The sequence below is a fragment of the Marmota monax genome, unplaced genomic scaffold (genome assembly GCF_021218885.2).
Source record: "Marmota monax isolate L192 unplaced genomic scaffold, Marmota_monax_Labrador192_F-V1.1 WCK01_AAM20220418_F8-fsc00017, whole genome shotgun sequence".
NCBI lineage: Eukaryota > Metazoa > Chordata > Mammalia > Rodentia > Sciuridae > Marmota > Marmota monax.
In genome coordinates, this window is record NW_026695241.1 from 2,101,506 (window position 1) to 2,118,833 (window position 17,328).

General features: G+C 56.7%; 1 protein-coding gene across 4 annotated transcripts in view; it reads left to right on the plus strand.

The window, feature by feature from the left end:
- Nucleotides 1-17,328, plus strand: part of Syne3 (spectrin repeat containing nuclear envelope family member 3) — an 89,505-nt gene that overhangs the window by 50,920 nt on the left and 21,257 nt on the right. For 3 of the 4 annotated variants that reach the window (XM_046440532.2, XM_046440530.2, XM_058577866.1), the window contains exons 7-16: nt 666-799; nt 2,378-2,552; nt 6,330-6,512; nt 7,567-7,710; nt 8,617-8,751; nt 11,161-11,322; nt 11,447-11,619; nt 12,079-12,208; nt 13,598-13,759; nt 16,691-16,840. In XM_046440532.2, coding sequence (XP_046296488.1) covers nt 666-799; nt 2,378-2,552; nt 6,330-6,512; nt 7,567-7,710; nt 8,617-8,751; nt 11,161-11,322; nt 11,447-11,619; nt 12,079-12,208; nt 13,598-13,759; nt 16,691-16,840 — 1,548 coding nt within the window. Of the gene's footprint in view, nt 1-665; nt 800-2,377; nt 2,553-3,640; nt 6,307-6,329; nt 6,513-7,566; nt 7,711-8,616; nt 8,752-11,160; nt 11,323-11,446; nt 11,620-12,078; nt 12,209-13,597; nt 13,760-16,690; nt 16,841-17,328 lie in introns of those variants that run through there. The other variant, XM_058577867.1, reaches the window with a different exon arrangement.

Genomic DNA, 17,328 nt, shown 5'->3' on the forward strand with positions numbered 1-17,328 from the left:
CCGAGCCCCAAAGTGCTCTCTACCACCCCACCCTGCCTCCTCCTGAGCAGGAGCCCAGAGGGGCTTGAGTTCTGTAGGTCAAGGTCAAATTCCAGTGTCCCCAGCCAGCAGGAAAAGGCAGCCTCTGGAGGGGCTGATCACAGTGAGGTGAAGCGATTTGAGCGTGGTCACCACACGCACTTTCAGGTGGTCCGTCCATAGAAGTAGAGATTCACAGAGCACCCTGTGGTGCACGCTCCATTTTGTGCTGATGAAGTGGCCCAGCCATTAGGCACACAGTTTGCAGGTTTCACAACCGTCCAAACCGCTAAGCCCGAGTGTCCTTGTGTAGAACATGGGACAGCCTCTCTCCAGGCTGGTGGTGAGGCTTGGGTGGATGGGGCACCTGGGGCGCTCTGCAGGGGACGGCGTGCCCTCTGCCCTGGGTGTTTGTGCATGAGGAGCTGGCACTGCCACCACAATGTTCAGAGGCAGGTGACAGTAAGAACTGCAGCTCAGAGAGGAAAGGCCAGCCCTAGGAATGAGCTGACAGGCCCCAGCCCCTGCCCTCGGTGACAGGCTCCTCCAATCTGGCACCACTCACTGGCCTGTGCTCAGCCCCCTGCGACCTGTGGCCATCCCCTTGAGGAGCCTCATCCACCCTGGGGTGTCATCCTGTCCTGCAGGCAACACGGGCAGCGCTGGCCTCCGAGGAGCCCCGGGTGGCCTGGCTACAGGCCCAGCTGAAGGACCTCGTGGCCTTCCCCGACCTGCAGCCGCTCTCCGACAGCGTGGTGGCCGCCATCCAGGAGTACCAGAGGTACCCGGGGAGCCCAGGGTGGCAGGGCTGTGGTGCACCTGCCTCCCACTGAGTGACCAGCTGCTGCGGGTCCTCCCTCAGCTCAGGCGCTGGGCCCTCTAGGTCTGTTCTGGGTTTCGCTCCTAAAAGAGGCCTGGACTTTGTTTCTGTCCTTGGTGGGCAGCCCAGGCGCCCATTCCGTCAAGTCTCTTCACGCCAGTTAACATCGGGAAGGGTTCACCACGCAGTGGCCCAAGGGAGGGCTACTCAATAGGTCAACAGCAGTCCCCTGCCTCTGGCCCCTCTGGGACCTCAAGAGCATCTTCAGACCAGCCTCTGCCTGTCCCCTTAGCCGGTGGGCAGAGCCTGGAGTGGAAATGGCTTCCCTCTGAGGCCTGAAGCAGCGTGGAAATGTGGGATGTGGCCCTCTTTTCCCCCGAGACGTGCTAACACAGCACAGCGGCCGCACACCTCTGCTGGGTACGGGCTCCCTCAGAGGCAGAGCAGGGGTCCAGCTTGCGGTGTCTCTCCTCCCACAGCTGTGCTCAGGTCCCCCTCTCTAGAATCAAGATCACGGCCTGGGTCCTCTGTGAGGTGCTCCAGGGTGGGGGGGTGGGTTTATGCCGAGGGTCAGAGTGGCCGAGGGACTTCCTCTGCGTCTGCTTTCTGTCCTTGAGCTTTCCAGGGCTGCACCTCTCTGTCTGGGAGCTGGACCTTGGATTTGAAAACGTGCTCCCAGAAATGAGCTGGGCCTGGGGTGCTGGACTGTTAACAGAGGGTTCTGATTGCCTCTGCTGGGCCAGTGCCCGTCTCAGGTCTTCACGGTTTACCTTTCGGCTTGCAGTCCCCTGGCCAGGAGGTTGGCTGCTGGCTTGCCTGCTGTGCCCTCTTGTCCTGACAGCGTGGACCTTGAGGCCCAGCTCTAGGGTGGGTGAGGTTTTCAGAACCTGCCGCCCTTGGTGGACTTTACTCCCCACTCTTTGGGGGAGTGTCAAAAGCCCAGCTCAATTTTGCAGCCATTTTATTACAGATGGGCAAAGCCCTCGGGGTCAAAGGAGCCCTGGACGCTAAACCCCCATTCCTGTTTTTTGCTCATTTTTAAAACTAGACCAAGCTTTTGCTGTTATTGGTTTATCCTCAGTGGGAGGGCCAGGCCTCTCTTCCCAGGAGACGTCTCTGTATCATCTCAGTTAGCACTCACAAGTGTTTTGGGGGCACCGTGTTCCCCATTTGTCAGGTGAAGAAACTGAGGCTCAAGGATGAGCCAACTAGATCGCAGACTCGTCTGCCAGACCTGAGACTCCCGGTCGTCCACCCCTCCTCTGGACTCGGAGGACGCTCACACGCCTTATTTATATACAATTGCCGAGGCCCCGGGAGCCCTGGGGTCTGTGCCCAGGAAGACCTGAGCACATGGCTGAGGCCTTTCCACGTTACCCAGAGTCCCTTCCCCTGTACCTCGTGCCCATTGCTGCAGACGCTCCCTGCAGCCCGCGGGAGGGAGAGGGCCCACCCTGAGCCAGTGCTCCTGGGCTTCCTGGGGGTCCGGCGGGGCCTCACCCGGAGCTGACCCCGCTTTCTCTTTCTTGGTCCTCGCAGCATGAAGGGGAAGAGCACCAAGCTCCGCAACGCCACGGGGGTGGAGCTGTGGCAGGGCTTCCAGCGTCCCCTGCAGGGCCTGCAGCTGTGGAGGGCCCTGGCCCAGCGGCTCCTGGGGGTCACCGCCAGCCTGCCAGACCTGCCCTCCATCCACACCTTCCTGCCCCAGATCGAGGTAACTGCGCCAGGAGGGCCGGCTTCTGTGGCTGGGAGGCTGCTGGCTGAGCGTGGGGCGCGTCAGCCACCGTCCTGGGGACGGGTGTGTCCCTGGCCCCACAGACACGGGCTCCAGCTCACTGCTTGGGCAAGACCTAGTGCACAGGGACTGTCATGTTGTCATCTGTGATTCAGGTCATCCTCAAACTTGGGTAGGAGGCGAAGCCTGGGATGACCCCAGGATGCCCCACTGACCCTCTCCCACCCAGAGGTAGCTCCCCTTTCCTTCTGGACCCCTCCATAGGCCATCCTCTGTGGAACATTAGCCGTTCTGTGAGAAAGCAGCGTTGTCAGGCCATTGCCTTCACTGTGGCTACAAGTGACAAAACCTGCCCAGTGGCAGTTAAAACACAGGCTGATTTTAGGACTGAGTGTCATCAAGGACCCAGGCTCTACCTAGCTCCTGGTCGTGTTTCTCCTTCTGGCTCCAAAATGGCTGCCACCACCCCAACACGCATCCCCCACAAGCAACACCTGTTGCAGGAGGGAACTGTGGGGGCCCAGGGCTCCTTCCGTCACCACTTCACTATCTACAGGGAGGCCCATCCCAGGAGCTCCAGCAGCTTCTCTCACATCTCACTGGTCCCTCAAAGTCACATGACCATCCCTGGACCAATCACTGGCTGAGGATGATGGGATCCCTGGGACTGGCCTGTGGCCATGGTCCCAATAACCCGGGCATCCAGGTGGGCACTTGGTCACCCAGCCAACATGCCGGCTCCTGGGTGAGGGAGGAGGAAAGGCCGTGGGGTGAGCAGCCGGCAGCGGCTGCCACGGTCAGTGCTGTCCACCAGAGACAGAGGGTCACCTGTCAACACTGCTCTCTGCCGTCACTGAGCTCTGAAGTCCACGGAATGCTTTTGTCCCCAGTCGTAGACCGGTAGACTGGAAAGGGACACAAAGATGTGGCGGGTGTCGGCCTCCTTTTTACACTCTGTTCCTTCTGACTGTAGAAGGCCTACCTGCCAGAGAACAGGAGGCCACAGGCCGCAGCGCCACCGTTGACCTGTGGGGACACTATCTCTAGCACTTTTCCCGTCCCTCTAGGTATCCGCCCTGGAGGGCGTTTCTTGACCCTAGACCACGGCCCACGTCGTGGAGCTCCAGAGGACTTTCCATTTGGGGCTCCTGTTGCCACACAACTCTGTTTTCTGTCTCCCTAGTTTTTGAGTACAGAGCACGGCCCTTCCTTCCAAGGGCTCCGTGGTCATCTTTCTGAGATACTCGTCAGTGAATTTCTTGTGCACCATAAACCTTGGTGCTGGGTAAATCTGGTGGGATCCATCTAGATTTTTCCATGGGACATGATCCCCGATAGGCAGAAAGTTTAACTAATTAATTACAATTTTTGTGTAGTTGGGCCCGTGTCTCTGGTATTCTCACTGCACACATTCGTTTTTTTTTCTCAGCAACATTTAAAACAGTTCAAATAAAAGTGATCTTCTGCAGCAGCCGTGAGACTTTCCACTTTGGAAATACTCGTGATTTTTACACATCCACCATTAGAGAGTTAGGCTGCTCCCAAAGCCTCGTTGTCATAATTAGTATGTGTTGGATATTCACGTATAAAATGTGTTTCTATTTTTACCATTATGCATCTCATTTTGCAGAGGAGAGATTGGCTGGAGCCAGGGAGAGGTTAGAGAGCTGTTCCCGTCAGGCTGCTCCGTGGAGGCCAAGGTCAGGCCTCTCCAGGGAGGCCGGGCTGGGCGGGAGCAGTGGGCACGGGGCTCCTGTCTGATGTCCTCGTCTGTTTTCACCCAGGTTCTAGAAACATCTCTGTGAGGTGGAAGAACTGATTGTATTATTGTTGCTGGGCTGTTTAGGGGAGCCAGGTCCCGGAGAGGGCAGCCCCTTGCTCAAGGTCTCAGACACTCACTGGACAGGGCCAGGCCCCGCCTCAGGCTGCCGACTCTGCCCAGCGCTCTCCTGCTCTGCCAGGATCCCGTCTCCACCTCCTCCTTCCACCAGGGTAGAAAGCAAACAGGGCCTCTGCCAGGCAGGGGGCACAAGTGGAGTCTCTCCAGGGTGACCCAGGACTCCCAGCCCAGGTCCACTGGTGGGAGCAGGGGGAGCCAGGAGCTCGGGAGTTCTGTTTGGTGCCTTCCATGTGCCCCCACCCCCCGTGCCACCCCCTGGAGGGAGGGGTTCCTTTAGCAGGTGTGGCTTGAGTGGCCAGCTTCAGCTGTCCTGGTTCAGCTTCTGGCTTTAGCCTGAGAGTGTCCTGCGCATCTGCGGGTTTCTGGCTGGTGAAGTGGCTTCCTGAGGACTGTCATGAAGCACCAGACCCAGAACAAGGGTAGGCTGGGCCTTGCTCCCCCTGAAGCCTCTGAGGAGGCTCCTTCCCTGCCTGAGATCCCTGACGTCCTTTGGCTGGTAGAGACAGTCTCCCGATCTCCGCCCACTGACACACGGCCACCCCCTCCCCACCTTCCTTCTGCGAATGTCCACGTTCAAAGCTCCCCTTGGTACGAGACCCTGGCCACCCTGGGTGACAGCCCACCCTAAGGACCTTATCTTAACTCTGTACAGACCCCATTTTAAGCTGAGATCACATTCCGAGGGACTGAGGGGAACACTCAGACTTTACTGCATCTTTTTTGGGGAGACACAACGGGGCGCATCCCAGCTGGTCAGTGACGGGAGCCGGGGAGAGCTGAGCTTCTGTGTGCTCTGCGTGTGGGGCACCCAAAGGCTCCTTCCAGCCCCGTCCCAGCCCCAGGACGGGGCGCGTCCCTGCAGGTTCTACAAAAGAGCAAAGGGAGGCTCAGAACTGCCCACAGCCTCCCAGTGGGCAAACTCAGGTGCCCTTAACACCTGCCACGCAGCCTCTGGACGCAGTGAACACAGGGGCGTGGCTGTGTTGCTGGGCAGCCTTGTGAGGCTTGCCACAGGCCAGGTGCCCTCATCTGCAGGTCGTGCCAGCGTGGCTGAGTCCCTCTTCTCTTGCCAGCCTGCTGCCTTTGGGGCTGACATCAGCACCTGCTCCTCCAAGGAGCCCTCTCTGATGTCCCCAGCCAGCACTGACCACCCCAGCGCTTCCACCTTGGAATTGCACCTGCCAATCTGGCCTGAGGGCTTGGTCCAGCCCCAACCCCACACCTCGCTCAAGGTCTCAGGTCCGGGAGGGGGTGTCAGTAACATCACCAGGTATAACACGGGGACCTCTGGCTTCCAGAACTCCCGGGCGCATGGTCAGGGCAGGCCTCCTGGAGCAGGCAGGGCCTGGCCGTGCAGGGTGCAGGTGTCCTGGAGGCCAGCTGCCATCCTCTGAGGTGGCTTCCAAGTCCCCTCAGGTCCCCTCTCTGCCTGGTCCCCTGCACATCAGAAGTCCACCGAGGAGCGACCCCCCCGGACAGCCTCCTGCCTTCCCATGTCATGGCCCCTCACAACACTGCTGGGGGAGGCCCTCTGTCTAGAGGTCAGGCTGGTTCGGGGAAGTCCCGGCGCCCACTGGGAGGCCACAGGCAGGTGGGAGCCACATGGTCCAGGTGTGCGGCCCTCGGTGGCAGATTTCTGAGATGGGGAGAAGGAGGAACTATCACTCGGCTTTGGTGACAGGTGGGTGGTGTGGGGTGGTTGGGAGAAGACTCGGACTTGACCCTGAAGTTCTGCCTTCTGTTTGGGTCTCTGCCTCCGGGACACCTGCACAGAGGCGCCCCTTCCTTCTGGGCAGCGCCAGGACCGGGTGCTCCTGACCCTCTGCTGAGCTTCACGGGGGTCCTGTCACTCGCAGGCGGCCCTGGCGGAAAGCTCCCGCCTCAAAGAGCAGCTGGCGATGCTGCAGCTGAAGACGGACCTGCTGAGCAGCATCTTTGGCCCAGAGCGAGCCAGCGCCCTCCTGGAGCAGGTGGCGAGTTCCGTGAGGGACAGGGACCTGCTGCATAACAGCCTCCTGCAGAGGAAGAGCAAGCTGCAGGTGAGGGCCGGCGGCGTCTCGGCACTGGGCCTGGCCAGGCGGGAGTGGCCCTCACGGTGTTCCAAGCTCGCCGCTGTGGCCTGGGTGAATCCTTCTGTCCCTCTCCCTCTCAGGCTCCTCCTGCATAAACGGGGTAGGATTCTCCCAGGATCCCTCTAACTGGTTCCCTAGCCACCTGTCTGTCCCCTCCCTACACTGCAATCAGAGTGAACTATCTTATACCACAGAGAGCTGGTGGCGGGACCAGCGCAGGTGAGAGCACTTGGAAACGTTAAGCCACCATGGCGCTGGAGGCTGGTGTCACTAGTGACACGCTGACTGTCCCCTTCTACAGGACGAAAGCAGCTCCGAGGCGCGGGGCAGTGTCTGTGGCCGGGCACCTGCTCAGAGCGTCACCCCCTGATCTTATCTAACCCACGGTACCCACGAGGACCTGCTGTTCTTCCCCCTGTTTTACCGATGAGGAAACTCAGTGGTGGCTCTTGGCCAGGGTGGCAGGGCCAGGACATACCCCACGCGGCCTGACCCCAGGCCTGCTATCTCACCTCCTGTGTTCTCTGCCTCCATTAGTAGGGCCAGGCAGGGTTTTAGGAGCTGGGGAGACAAAGAAAGGAAGCCGAGAGTTCATCCCCAAACATTCACAACTTGGTGATGGAAACCAACAAATGGACGATCCCCAGGAGATGTCTGTCCAAAGGCTGTCTGTGAGCCAGTGGCGACCTGGTCAGCATATGCAGGGTGGGCTTCCCGGGGCCTCAGTGGTAAATAAAGGGATGCGGCTGTGTCCAGCAGCACTTTGCCGACGTAAACAGCCTCTGGTGGGATTTGGGGAGGGGTTTCCCAGCCCCTGTTCTAGAGGGACGTGGCCAAAGTGTTATGCAAGGACATCACGGGGACCCTAAGAAGAGGCACCCAACCCCAGCAAGGCTCCAAGAAGGTTTTCTGGAGCAAGAATGTGCTGAGGAGGAGCCAGGCCTTCTTTGGGTGCCAGGTCTATAACAAGGTGCCCCTGAGGAAAGCTCTTAATTCGCAGCTGCCCATTCTGTCTCTGCAGAGTTTGCTTGATCAGCACAAGGACTTTGGGGCTGCTTTTGAACCCCTACAGAGGAAGCTCTTAGACCTCCAAGTTAGAATCCAAGCCGAGAAAGGGCTTCAACGGGACCTTCCTGGAAAACAGGCCCAGCTCTTGAGGTTGCAGGTAAGGGGTCTGTAGGGCCAAGTCAACCCTCACAGGGTTGACTTTTTTGTGCATAAAAGCAGTTCCTCCTCTTCTAGTAACCAGCAAAGCCAGAGCCAGCTTGAGCCAGAGATTTACACCTTACTTGAGATCTGACTTTTTGTCTTAATGGAATTAATTTCTGCTTCTTTATCTGATGGTTCCTGGCCTCAATAGGGCCTTTTATTTATCTGATGGTTCCTGGCCTCAGCAGGGCCTTTAGCACCTTCAAACTGCAGATTCTGAAGCCTAACAAAATCATAATTATTTATCTCTCAGTTCCAAAGCCTAACATTGGTATTTGTTTTTAAATTTGCATTGCTAACTATCCCTAATGGGTCCAGAGGCCTTCAGTTAACTAACACAATCCTGAGATTGAGAGTATGCATTCTAACCCACACGCTGATCGTTGATAACGGTTGGTTGGCTGGATAAGGAGCTTGCTGGTTTTGAAAATGCATGTGATCCAAAGATCATCTTTAGAACCCAAGGACAGCTCATATATAGAGTGAGAGTTCTCTGCAAGATATTACGCACGGTGCGTTTGAGTCTCGAAACCTGAAATCGGGGTGTGGTTCTTCGTAAGGAGAGGTGGCCATCAAGTGAAAGTCCAAGTGATCTTGTCCCCCATGATGTCCTCTGGTCTTTTACTGAGTTTATTTTCATGATGTCCCAGAATGTTTTGGTCATTTAAATCTTTCATCAGCCCTGAGCTGGGCCTATGAGACCAGACCTGACGTGGTGCATCTGCTGGTGTGGGGAGCCCTGTATCCTGGACAGCCCCCACCCCAGGCCCTCCCTCCCTCCGAGCTGACCCCCACCTCCGCCCTGATCAGCCTCAACAGTGAGGGGCAGGGAGGAGGCTCAGCCCCGGCTTCTCCACGGCAGGGGCTGCAGGAAGAGGGGCTGGAGCTAGGCCTGCAGATGGAAGCCATGCAGCCTCTTGTCCAGGGGAATCCCAACCACCAGCACAAGATGGACCAGCTTACTTCTGACCACCAGGCCCTGCAGAGGCCCCTGGAGGTAAGGCCGTCAGAGGAGGCTGAGTGGCAACCAAGAATCCTGGGCTCTTGGGGGCCTTTCTCCCTCTTTCCTTCCGTCCTCCCTGCTTCCTGGGACAGGTGAGTACTGAGGCCTCCGCACGGGGGCGCTGCACTAGGCCTGCGAATGCAGCAGCCCGAAGGAGAGGGCCAAGGCATCGTCTCCCTTGGGGATGACGTTCTAGTCGTTCTAATTGGGTAGATGCAGATGAATCAGCAAGAAGCAAGTAAAGGCTCCACTCGGTATTGAGCCAAGGGCCACGAGGGGGAAGAGCTGCTGCGACCCCAGCAGCCTGCGCGCAGAGGCCTTTGCAAAGGGAGCCCTGAGCCCGGGGGGCCGCAGAACCTTGTCTGCAGTGCCCTCTAGTGGCCGCCTGGACACTTGCGTGTGTGGCGCAGGCGAGACTCCTTCCAAACTGGCCCCAATGGACAAGTGGAAACTCAGACTCCAGCCCCACTTGGGCGCTGATTCCTTCAGGTGGAGGCCTGGGTCTGCCTTTGTGTCGAGTCCCAAGGCCGCGAGCTGGTGTCCGACAGCCACATCTCAAGAAAACAGTGTGAGGCAGGTTCTCCTGTCCACCCCACCCTGCTCAATGCCCTCTTTACAACCTCCAGCCCATAGATAATGTGAGTTCCCCTCACAGACAATTTAGAACTTTCTAGAATATAAGAGAGATCTTTTTTAATATAGTTATAATCAAATAGTGTCCTTTGATGCTTAAATGCTCCCAGGTGGCTACATCAAGACACGGGGAGATGGTCCGTAAACGCTCCCTCCAGGTCACGGCCACAGGTGCCCCATCCGTGGTGGTGCCTGCTCGGCCTCCTGTGATGCGGTTTTCTGGAATGTGATAAAACGTGGTCAAGCCAAAGTGCAGTGTCCCATCCTTTTACACCAGGGACATGTCCCTGGAGAGGTCGGCATCTGCATTGAGCCAGACACTCCAGGGGTCTCCAGGGAGCACAGCACCACCTATAGAGACCCACGGTGCAGGTGACGCATGGAATCTGCCTAACCCAGGAGCAGCTTGTGGTCTCAAGGTCAAGGGAGGGGGCGTCGAGAGACAGGAAACCATCCCGCAGCCGAAGTCAGCTCCGGTACCCACATCCAGTCGGTGAGCGAGGTTGATCAGAAGTCAGGAGCTAGGGACTGCAGACTGCGACAGTCCAATTCCACCGAGTTTCTTTATTTACAGTTTACATAGTCATTTAAGGGGAAACCGCCCCTCCTGTTATTTGGATGTTCAGTGCTTGTTAAGTCTAGTGAGTTTTAAAGTGGCCTCCCCCCACAGACAGTGATCTTCCCGTCTCCCAGGGGTAGGTCCCAGCTCTATGCAGTAGGGAGCCATTGAAGGCATTTGGTGGTGAGAACTAGGAGAAGTGGGGTTTTAGGTAACATTTCGCCCTTGCTGATGGACCTCAAGGACAGAGGCTCCACACCCCCTGGAGGCCCACGGAATGCCCAGCCCCTCTCTGGGTCCCCATCCCCTGGCATGGTCCTGGAACCCTGCAGGGCCAGCCCGCGTTTGTGGAACGCAGGAAGGCAGGGCCTTTGGTGGCCCAACGTAATGAGACCCTAAGCTGGGAGACACAGCAGGAAAGGGGACAGTAGGCCCCGGAGTCTGACTGGCTCATAGTGAGATGAAGAAGGTGCTCAAAGGGTCCCAGGCAGGGTGACCAGGAGCATGGAAAATGGCCATCCTTCTGTGTTCAGTGCCATCTTTCCTGGAGACAGAGAAGAACAAGGTTCCAGCCACCGAGGCCTGAGTTTCCCAGGAAACAGGCCTCAGGAAGGAGAAAAAAGCAAGACTGTTTGAAAACCTGTTGTTGAAGTTCAGTCCTATCCAGAAAAGTGAATGTCTTACGGGGCACCTCGGCGGAATCTTAAATTAAACGGACCTGATTCAGCAGCACCCAGAAAGAACCCAGAGCAACGCCAGCCTCCCTCACGCCCGCCAGTCACTGCCAGCTCCTGACCTCAGACTGGACCCAGCGTCAGTTAGGCTTGCCTGACGGAACCACACAGATGCTCATACTGTGTGTGTGCTAGCCCCCCGACAGCGTGGTTGTAGGTTCATCCGTAAGGTTGCCCTGGTGCAGCGTGCCCATTCTTGCTGCTCCAGAACACTCCTTTGAGCAAAAGTGCTTGTGCCCATTCACACCAGCCCCACCTGCCCTTGGCTGTTTCTATAGGAGACAGGCCGGGAGGCGTTTTGAACCAGACTTGATCTTTGGGGGTCCTTGTGCTGTGCCGAGGGAGGACCAGCCTGTGGTGTCTGTCTGGCTGTGGGAGGAGCCAGGGCCCAGGCGGTCTGGGGTCCTGCAGGGTTGGGGTGTGCCTGGTCTCTGCCTGGCCCAGCGCTCAGTGCCCTGGCCTCCGGCTGTGCTGCAGGACCTTGTGGACAGGTGTCGGCAGAGCGTGCGGGAGCACTGCACCTTCAGCCACCAGCTGCAGGAGCTGCGGCAGTGGGTCACTGTGGTCACACAGCTGCTGGAGTCACATCAGCGGGACGTGGGCCCGTGGGATGCTGCGTCCCGAGAGGCCGAGGTGGAGGTAAGGGGGTGACTTCCTCACCTGCGTCCCCAAAGGCAGCCTCTCTGGCTGAAGCCCCCACAGTGGGAAGCAGAGACCTCCCCAAGAAGGACCTCACTGTGTGTGTGTCCCCCGTGTCCTCCAGAGGCTGCTGGCTGACCTTCCTGAGAAGGAGGCCCAGCTGCCCCTGGTGGAGGCGCACGGCCAGCTGGTGATGGAGAAGTCTTCTCCTGAGGGGGCGGCCTTGGTCCAGGTGGAGCTGCGGGAGCTGGCGGAGGCTTGGCGGGCCCTGAGGCTGCTGGAGGAGCACCTACTGAGGTGAGAGGCCCTCGCTGGCTCTGAGCCTTGTCTGGGACAGTGCCCCCTTGCCACCAGGAAGAGCTCCGAGCAGATGCCTGGGCTCTGAGCCAGGCATCATGCCAGGGACCTGCCCACCCCCCCACACCTGGGACCCCTGGTGATTCTGGCAGGGGCAGGGGAGCTGAGATGTCCCTGGCTGGGGGTCGGCCTCCAGCCCGCTCTGGTGTGAGCCTCAGTTTCCTATCTGTGTCCTGAGCATGTGCACCTGTGTGACCGGGGAGGGGGGGTTGCAACTAAGAGACGGGACACGTGGGAGACTCAGGAGCATCTGCCACACCTGAAGGATGGCTGCTGGCTCATCGTTGATGGGAAACCCAGAAGTGTCCTGCCACCCTTGAGGCCCAGGGCTGTTACTTCTCCAGTGCCCCGATGGGTCCCCATCACGTCACCACCTTGAGGGGTTGTTTGTCTTCCCAGCCTCATCAGAAGCCAGCAGCTGCAGAGTACAGAGGTGGACACTGGGAAGAAGCTGGTCTTCAGCAACAACATCCCGAAGTCTGGGTATCTCATCAACCCCACGGACCCTGTTCCCAGGCATCGTCGTGGGGTGAGTGTGTCTAGCAGGGAGAAGGGCCAAGTGCTGGGTGGGGTGGCTTTGGTCCCAGCTCCCAGGCCTTGGTCATGCCCCATCTCACTTGTCCCTGTGTGGCCCCAAGAGCAGGGGTGCCCACTGTAGAGAGGGCCTCAGGTAGGTGGCGGGCAACCCTGGGCCGGACTGGTCCTTCCCTCTCTGAATCCCTAGATGGTTCCCCGGCAGAGAGGACAGTGACAAGGTCACAGACTTCCTTCTGGCCTTGGATTTAGACCTGAGATCACAGGAGAAGGGGGTATCTTTGTGCCCTGGCTGTATATTTTTGAAAAGAAGTAACATGGTATCACCAGCACTTTCTCTTTCTGCCTTTACACAACTGAGCCATGTGGAAAAGAACGTTATTCCTTGTTTTTCAAGAACAATCCGTCAAAGCCCAGTGCAGTGATCACACCTGCTCCAGCTAGGTAGAGGCGGAAGTAGGGGACTCCCTGAGCCCAGGAGTGCAAGACCGACACAGTGAGACCCCATCCAAAAAAGAAAAAGAAAATCCAATTATTCGTTCTCCCACTCCTTCCTTCATCCTCCCAAAACACATTTATTGAGTGCCACCGTGTTCCGAGGATTGGCTTAGAAAGCAACTCAGAGTTTTTGTGACTGTGACGTGCACCTGATTATAATGCAGGTCTAATCCAGCAGCCTGGTTGGGGCCCACGGTCTGCATCTCTAGCAGGCTCCATGCTGCTTTCTAGTGCAGTTTGAGGAGCAAGACGGGTCCATGGGCAGTTAAATGAGCTTACAAAACTGTGCAGACATGGGCAGAGGGGCCATGAGTTTGTGGTGGAGTGGACCTGACCCAGACCTGGGGCAGGAGAGCCCTCCTGGGTGCATGGGCCCTGGAGGCTGAGTGGGAGTGAGAGAGGAGGGAGAGAGGCACCCCAGGCAGGGGGCACCGTGCATGCGCAGACCCAGAGGAGGCAGCCCAGGTTCAGGGGCTAAGACATGCCTGCAGGCTCCGGCTCAGAGAGGAGCAGCAGCTTGACCTTCGGAGGCCACAATAGCCAGAGCCCGAGGCTCTCAGGCCACATCAGGCCACGAGGCGACACCACATATGGAAAGTGTCTCGTGCTTTAGACAGATCACTCAGGTCACAGCCACAGGGTACACGAGTGGTAGAAGGGTGACTGCTGGATAGCTGTCCTGGTAAGAGGTGACGGTGACTTGCACTAGGAACGAAGAGGTGACACTGAGGCATGCTCCTGACCTAGATGTGGCCATGTTGGGTAGAGATCCTCCCCTCAGGCCTCTCCCTGTCCTCATCCCCCACCGCTGCCTCAGTCGCGTCCAGGACATGTGGCCAGTGGGCCTCTTTCACCCCGACAGCTCTGGCCCTGTGTGTTCCTGCAGGCCCATCTGCTGGAGGAAGAAGGAGGCAGCCATGAAGATTTCCCCCAGCTCCTGAGGAACTTTGAGCAGTGGCTACAGGTAGAAAACGCCAAGCTCATACGAACCATTGCAATGAGAACCAGCACCGCCAAGGACTTGAAGACCAGAGAGACGAAGCTGCAGGTTTGTGCCCAAGAAGCCACCCCTTGCCCGCGGGCTTTGCTCCCATAGATGTGTTTGCTCTAACAGGGAGCACTGACAGTCATTTGTGAGCTGTTCTCACTTGTGTAGAACTAACGCTTCTTAAACTTTTTGGATTCAAATATTTTAGAGCTTTTCCTTGCTTTCATTCACTCAGCCTCCTTTTCTTATTCCTTACTTGGGAAATATCAGCCTTGTCTCTAGGCGCCTGTATCAGTTAGTAACTGCTGTGTAACATACAACCCCAACAGTTTGCAGTTGAAAACAGCAGCTGTGTATTTAACTCATATCCGGACCCTGAGCTCAGCCTGGCTCCTGCCCATTCAGAAGGCCAAGGGCTGGGCTCCCTTGCCTGTCTGCTGTCAGATGAAGGTCAACCAAGTGCCTCTAATTCTGGAGGTCAGCAGGCTGGTGGGGAAGAGAGTGACATGGACCACACATCTTATCCTCCCGTGGGGCAGCCCGGGCTTCCCATGGCAGAGGCAGGTCGGAGGGGACAGTGGGAGCAGGCCATGCCCTCGGAGGCCTAGGCTAGGAAGTGGGGTGATGTTAACTCCCCCTCATGGCCTAGTCACCTCTCAGTTCTCTTGATACTTTGGCAGTTAAGTTTCAACATGAATTTGGGGAGGGACAAGAATTCAGACCCTAGCAGTTACCAAATCCTCTTTGGTCTGCCTCCTTGGAAGGCTCTGTTTCCACTGCGAGTGCCTCGGTTTAGGCAGTAATTTTCACCTTGATTGTAGAACTAACTTCCCAGATGGTCTCCCTTCTCCCTGTTGGGACCCTACCCAGGTCAAGGCTCATTCTGCAGCCAGAATGACCCTCCAGAACCACAGGGACAAGAGTGACCTTGTCCACTTAATGGAAACATTTCAGAACAAGTTCAGACCCCAAGGTCATCATGCTGGGCCTTTCTCACCAGACCCCAGCTTGCCTCTTCTCTTCCTTGTTTTTATGAAATCTCACTATGACATGCCGGAGTCTGACGTTTGTTATTTTCTAATCCTTTATAGGATTCACCTGAACACCTGACTCTATGATTTAAGATCTTTCTGGAATATTCTCTGACACTGTCTCTTAAAACATTGTCTCTGCTTGGGAGCGTTTTTTCTCTCCTTCTCTTATGTCATTTACACGTATATTATTTCTTCTCACTCTGTGCTTCATGTCTCTTGGCTTCTCTTGTGTATTTTCCGTCTTTTTGTCTCTTCATGTTGCATTCTGAATATTTTTTTCTGACCTGTCTTCCAGTTTACTAATTCTCTCTTTAGCTATTACACATGTCCATTGAGTGTAACTTTTGTTATTTTAATGATCAACTCTAGAACTTCTCTTTGGTTCTTTCAACAATTTGCTGGGTCATATTTCCTAGCTAGCTTCCAGATCCTTGCTCAATTGTTTACACTAGTCTTTTAATTCTTTGAACACAGTAAACATAGCTGTTTTATAATATGTCTAATAACATCAATATCCCAAGGCATCTTAGGAATGGTTCTGATGTGTCTTACTTCTGCTGCTTCTTCTCCTTAGTGCCTTGTATCTGTGTGAGGCTGTGTGTATTCTGTGCTGAATGTCGTGGTGGACAAAATATGTGATAGAGTAATTTGAGATTTAGGATACCCTCTTCCTCCAGAGAGGGCTTTTCTGTGGTCGTTCCTGCTGAGAAGGAGGCTGAGTCATTCTGGGACCACTGAACCCAAGTCCAAGGCTTGCAGGTCCCTGGATTACAAGATGACCTGGAGCTGGGCGTCCAGTCTACACCAGGCCCAGATTTACTGCTGGCTCACCTTTGCCCTGAGGGTGAAGCCCGTAGGCGTCTCAGCTAGAGGGGGAGTTGTTCTGTCCACCTCCACGCAGCCCAGAGTCTGACCTCCGCCTCCCTACCCCGTGAGGAGGTTGCCACACCACAGACCTGCTTCACAGCCGTTTCTTCCAGATTGGAGGATATCCTAAGGGTGAACACAGGCCTCACACAGGCTTGCTTCTCTGAAGTTTCTTTCGTGTTGTTTTGGGTTTCTGGTTTCTTGCGGTGCTAGGGATTGATCCCGGGGCCTCGAATGTGCTGGGTCAGGGCTCTACCCCTGAGCTGCACCCCCAGTCCTCCTTGCCTGAGTTTTGACCTGATGTGCCTCACTCTTTCGTTAAGCCTTTGATGGTTTAAAAAAATGTCTTTAATATCATGTCCTCGGTGCAGGTTTGTTCCCAATTATCCAGTTGACCATCACCAGGAAGCCCTTCCCTCCTACCTCAGATTTGGCCACTCCTCACTTCCCACCCCCGCCCCCAACTCCAACCATATCAGAAATGGCTCTTAGTTCCACCCCGAGACCCTTTTGCTCTTGTCTAACTCACATTCTAGCAGGCTCTGAGCAACGATGCAAATGGTCGCATACATAGCTAACAAGATGGGGCACAATCGGGGTCCAGAACCAGGATTTAAACCCAGGCTCCTGCCCCAGTCTCTCCCCCACATCACACGGCCTCTCAGGAGTCCTGAGAGTGAAGAGGTTTGTCCTCGGCACTCAATTTTGATAGAAAAACTGGCTCCCTCCATCACCAACTGCCAAACGAAATCATGCCGATGGGAAGGCACGTTTGACGGGGTGACCTTTGTAACGATGGCGACTCCTCTGACAAGCCCTTTTAGGACCTGGTCCTAGGATGGCAGGCCAAGTGACCACAGTGGCTGGCAGTCCAGCTGCCCTTCCACACAGGAGGTCTTTCTGTAACATTCCAGAGAGCAGTTGCCGGGCCTGGACTTGCACTTGCACGTGAGGGTCCCACGTTACTGGTTCTGTGCTCCCCTCCCCGGGGGCCACTCTGTCGAGGGCAACTCAATCAGCCTGCCCTTACCAGGGGGGTGGGCTGTCTGGGCCATTAGAAGCCTCACCGTGATGCTGCCCTCTCCCCTAGGAGCTAGAGGCTCGAGTGCCGACAGGTCAGCATCTATTTGAGAATCTTCTTCGTCTTGGGCCAGCAAGGGGCACCTCGGACGAGCTGGAGGATCTGCGTTACCGCTGGATGCTGTACAAGTCCAAGCTCAAGGACTCCAGCCACCTGCTGGTAGGTGCTGAGGATGCTCAGGTGACGGGACCCAGGGAGGGACCGCAGCTGGGCCCAGCCTCACTGGGCCAATAGCCTGCATGTGTTCTGTCCTGCACATCCTCGTCCCAGCTGGGGTCGGGGAGGGACACTTGACTTAGGTCATCTCATTTGGCCATCCTCCTTTGCCATGAGGCTGGCCTCCCAGTAACCATGGCAATGGCCTCATGGTTGCCTACCATGCTGGGAGCTTTGTCTGCGTCACCCCATTCAGCAACAGCCATGGCTGCCAGAGTGACCCTGTCCGCATCCAGAGGGGAGCTGAGGCCCCTAGAAGCTAAAACCTTGCTCTGCAGGTGTTTCTGCCACTAGGTGTCAGCCCAGCCCCAGCCACGTGCCAGTGTCCCGGCCAGCCAGGCAGGGCCTCCCCAGACCATGCCCGCAGGCCAGGCCCAAGTGTGTAAAAAGCTCATTAAACAGAATCCCCCGTGGCAGGGCCGAGCAGGCGA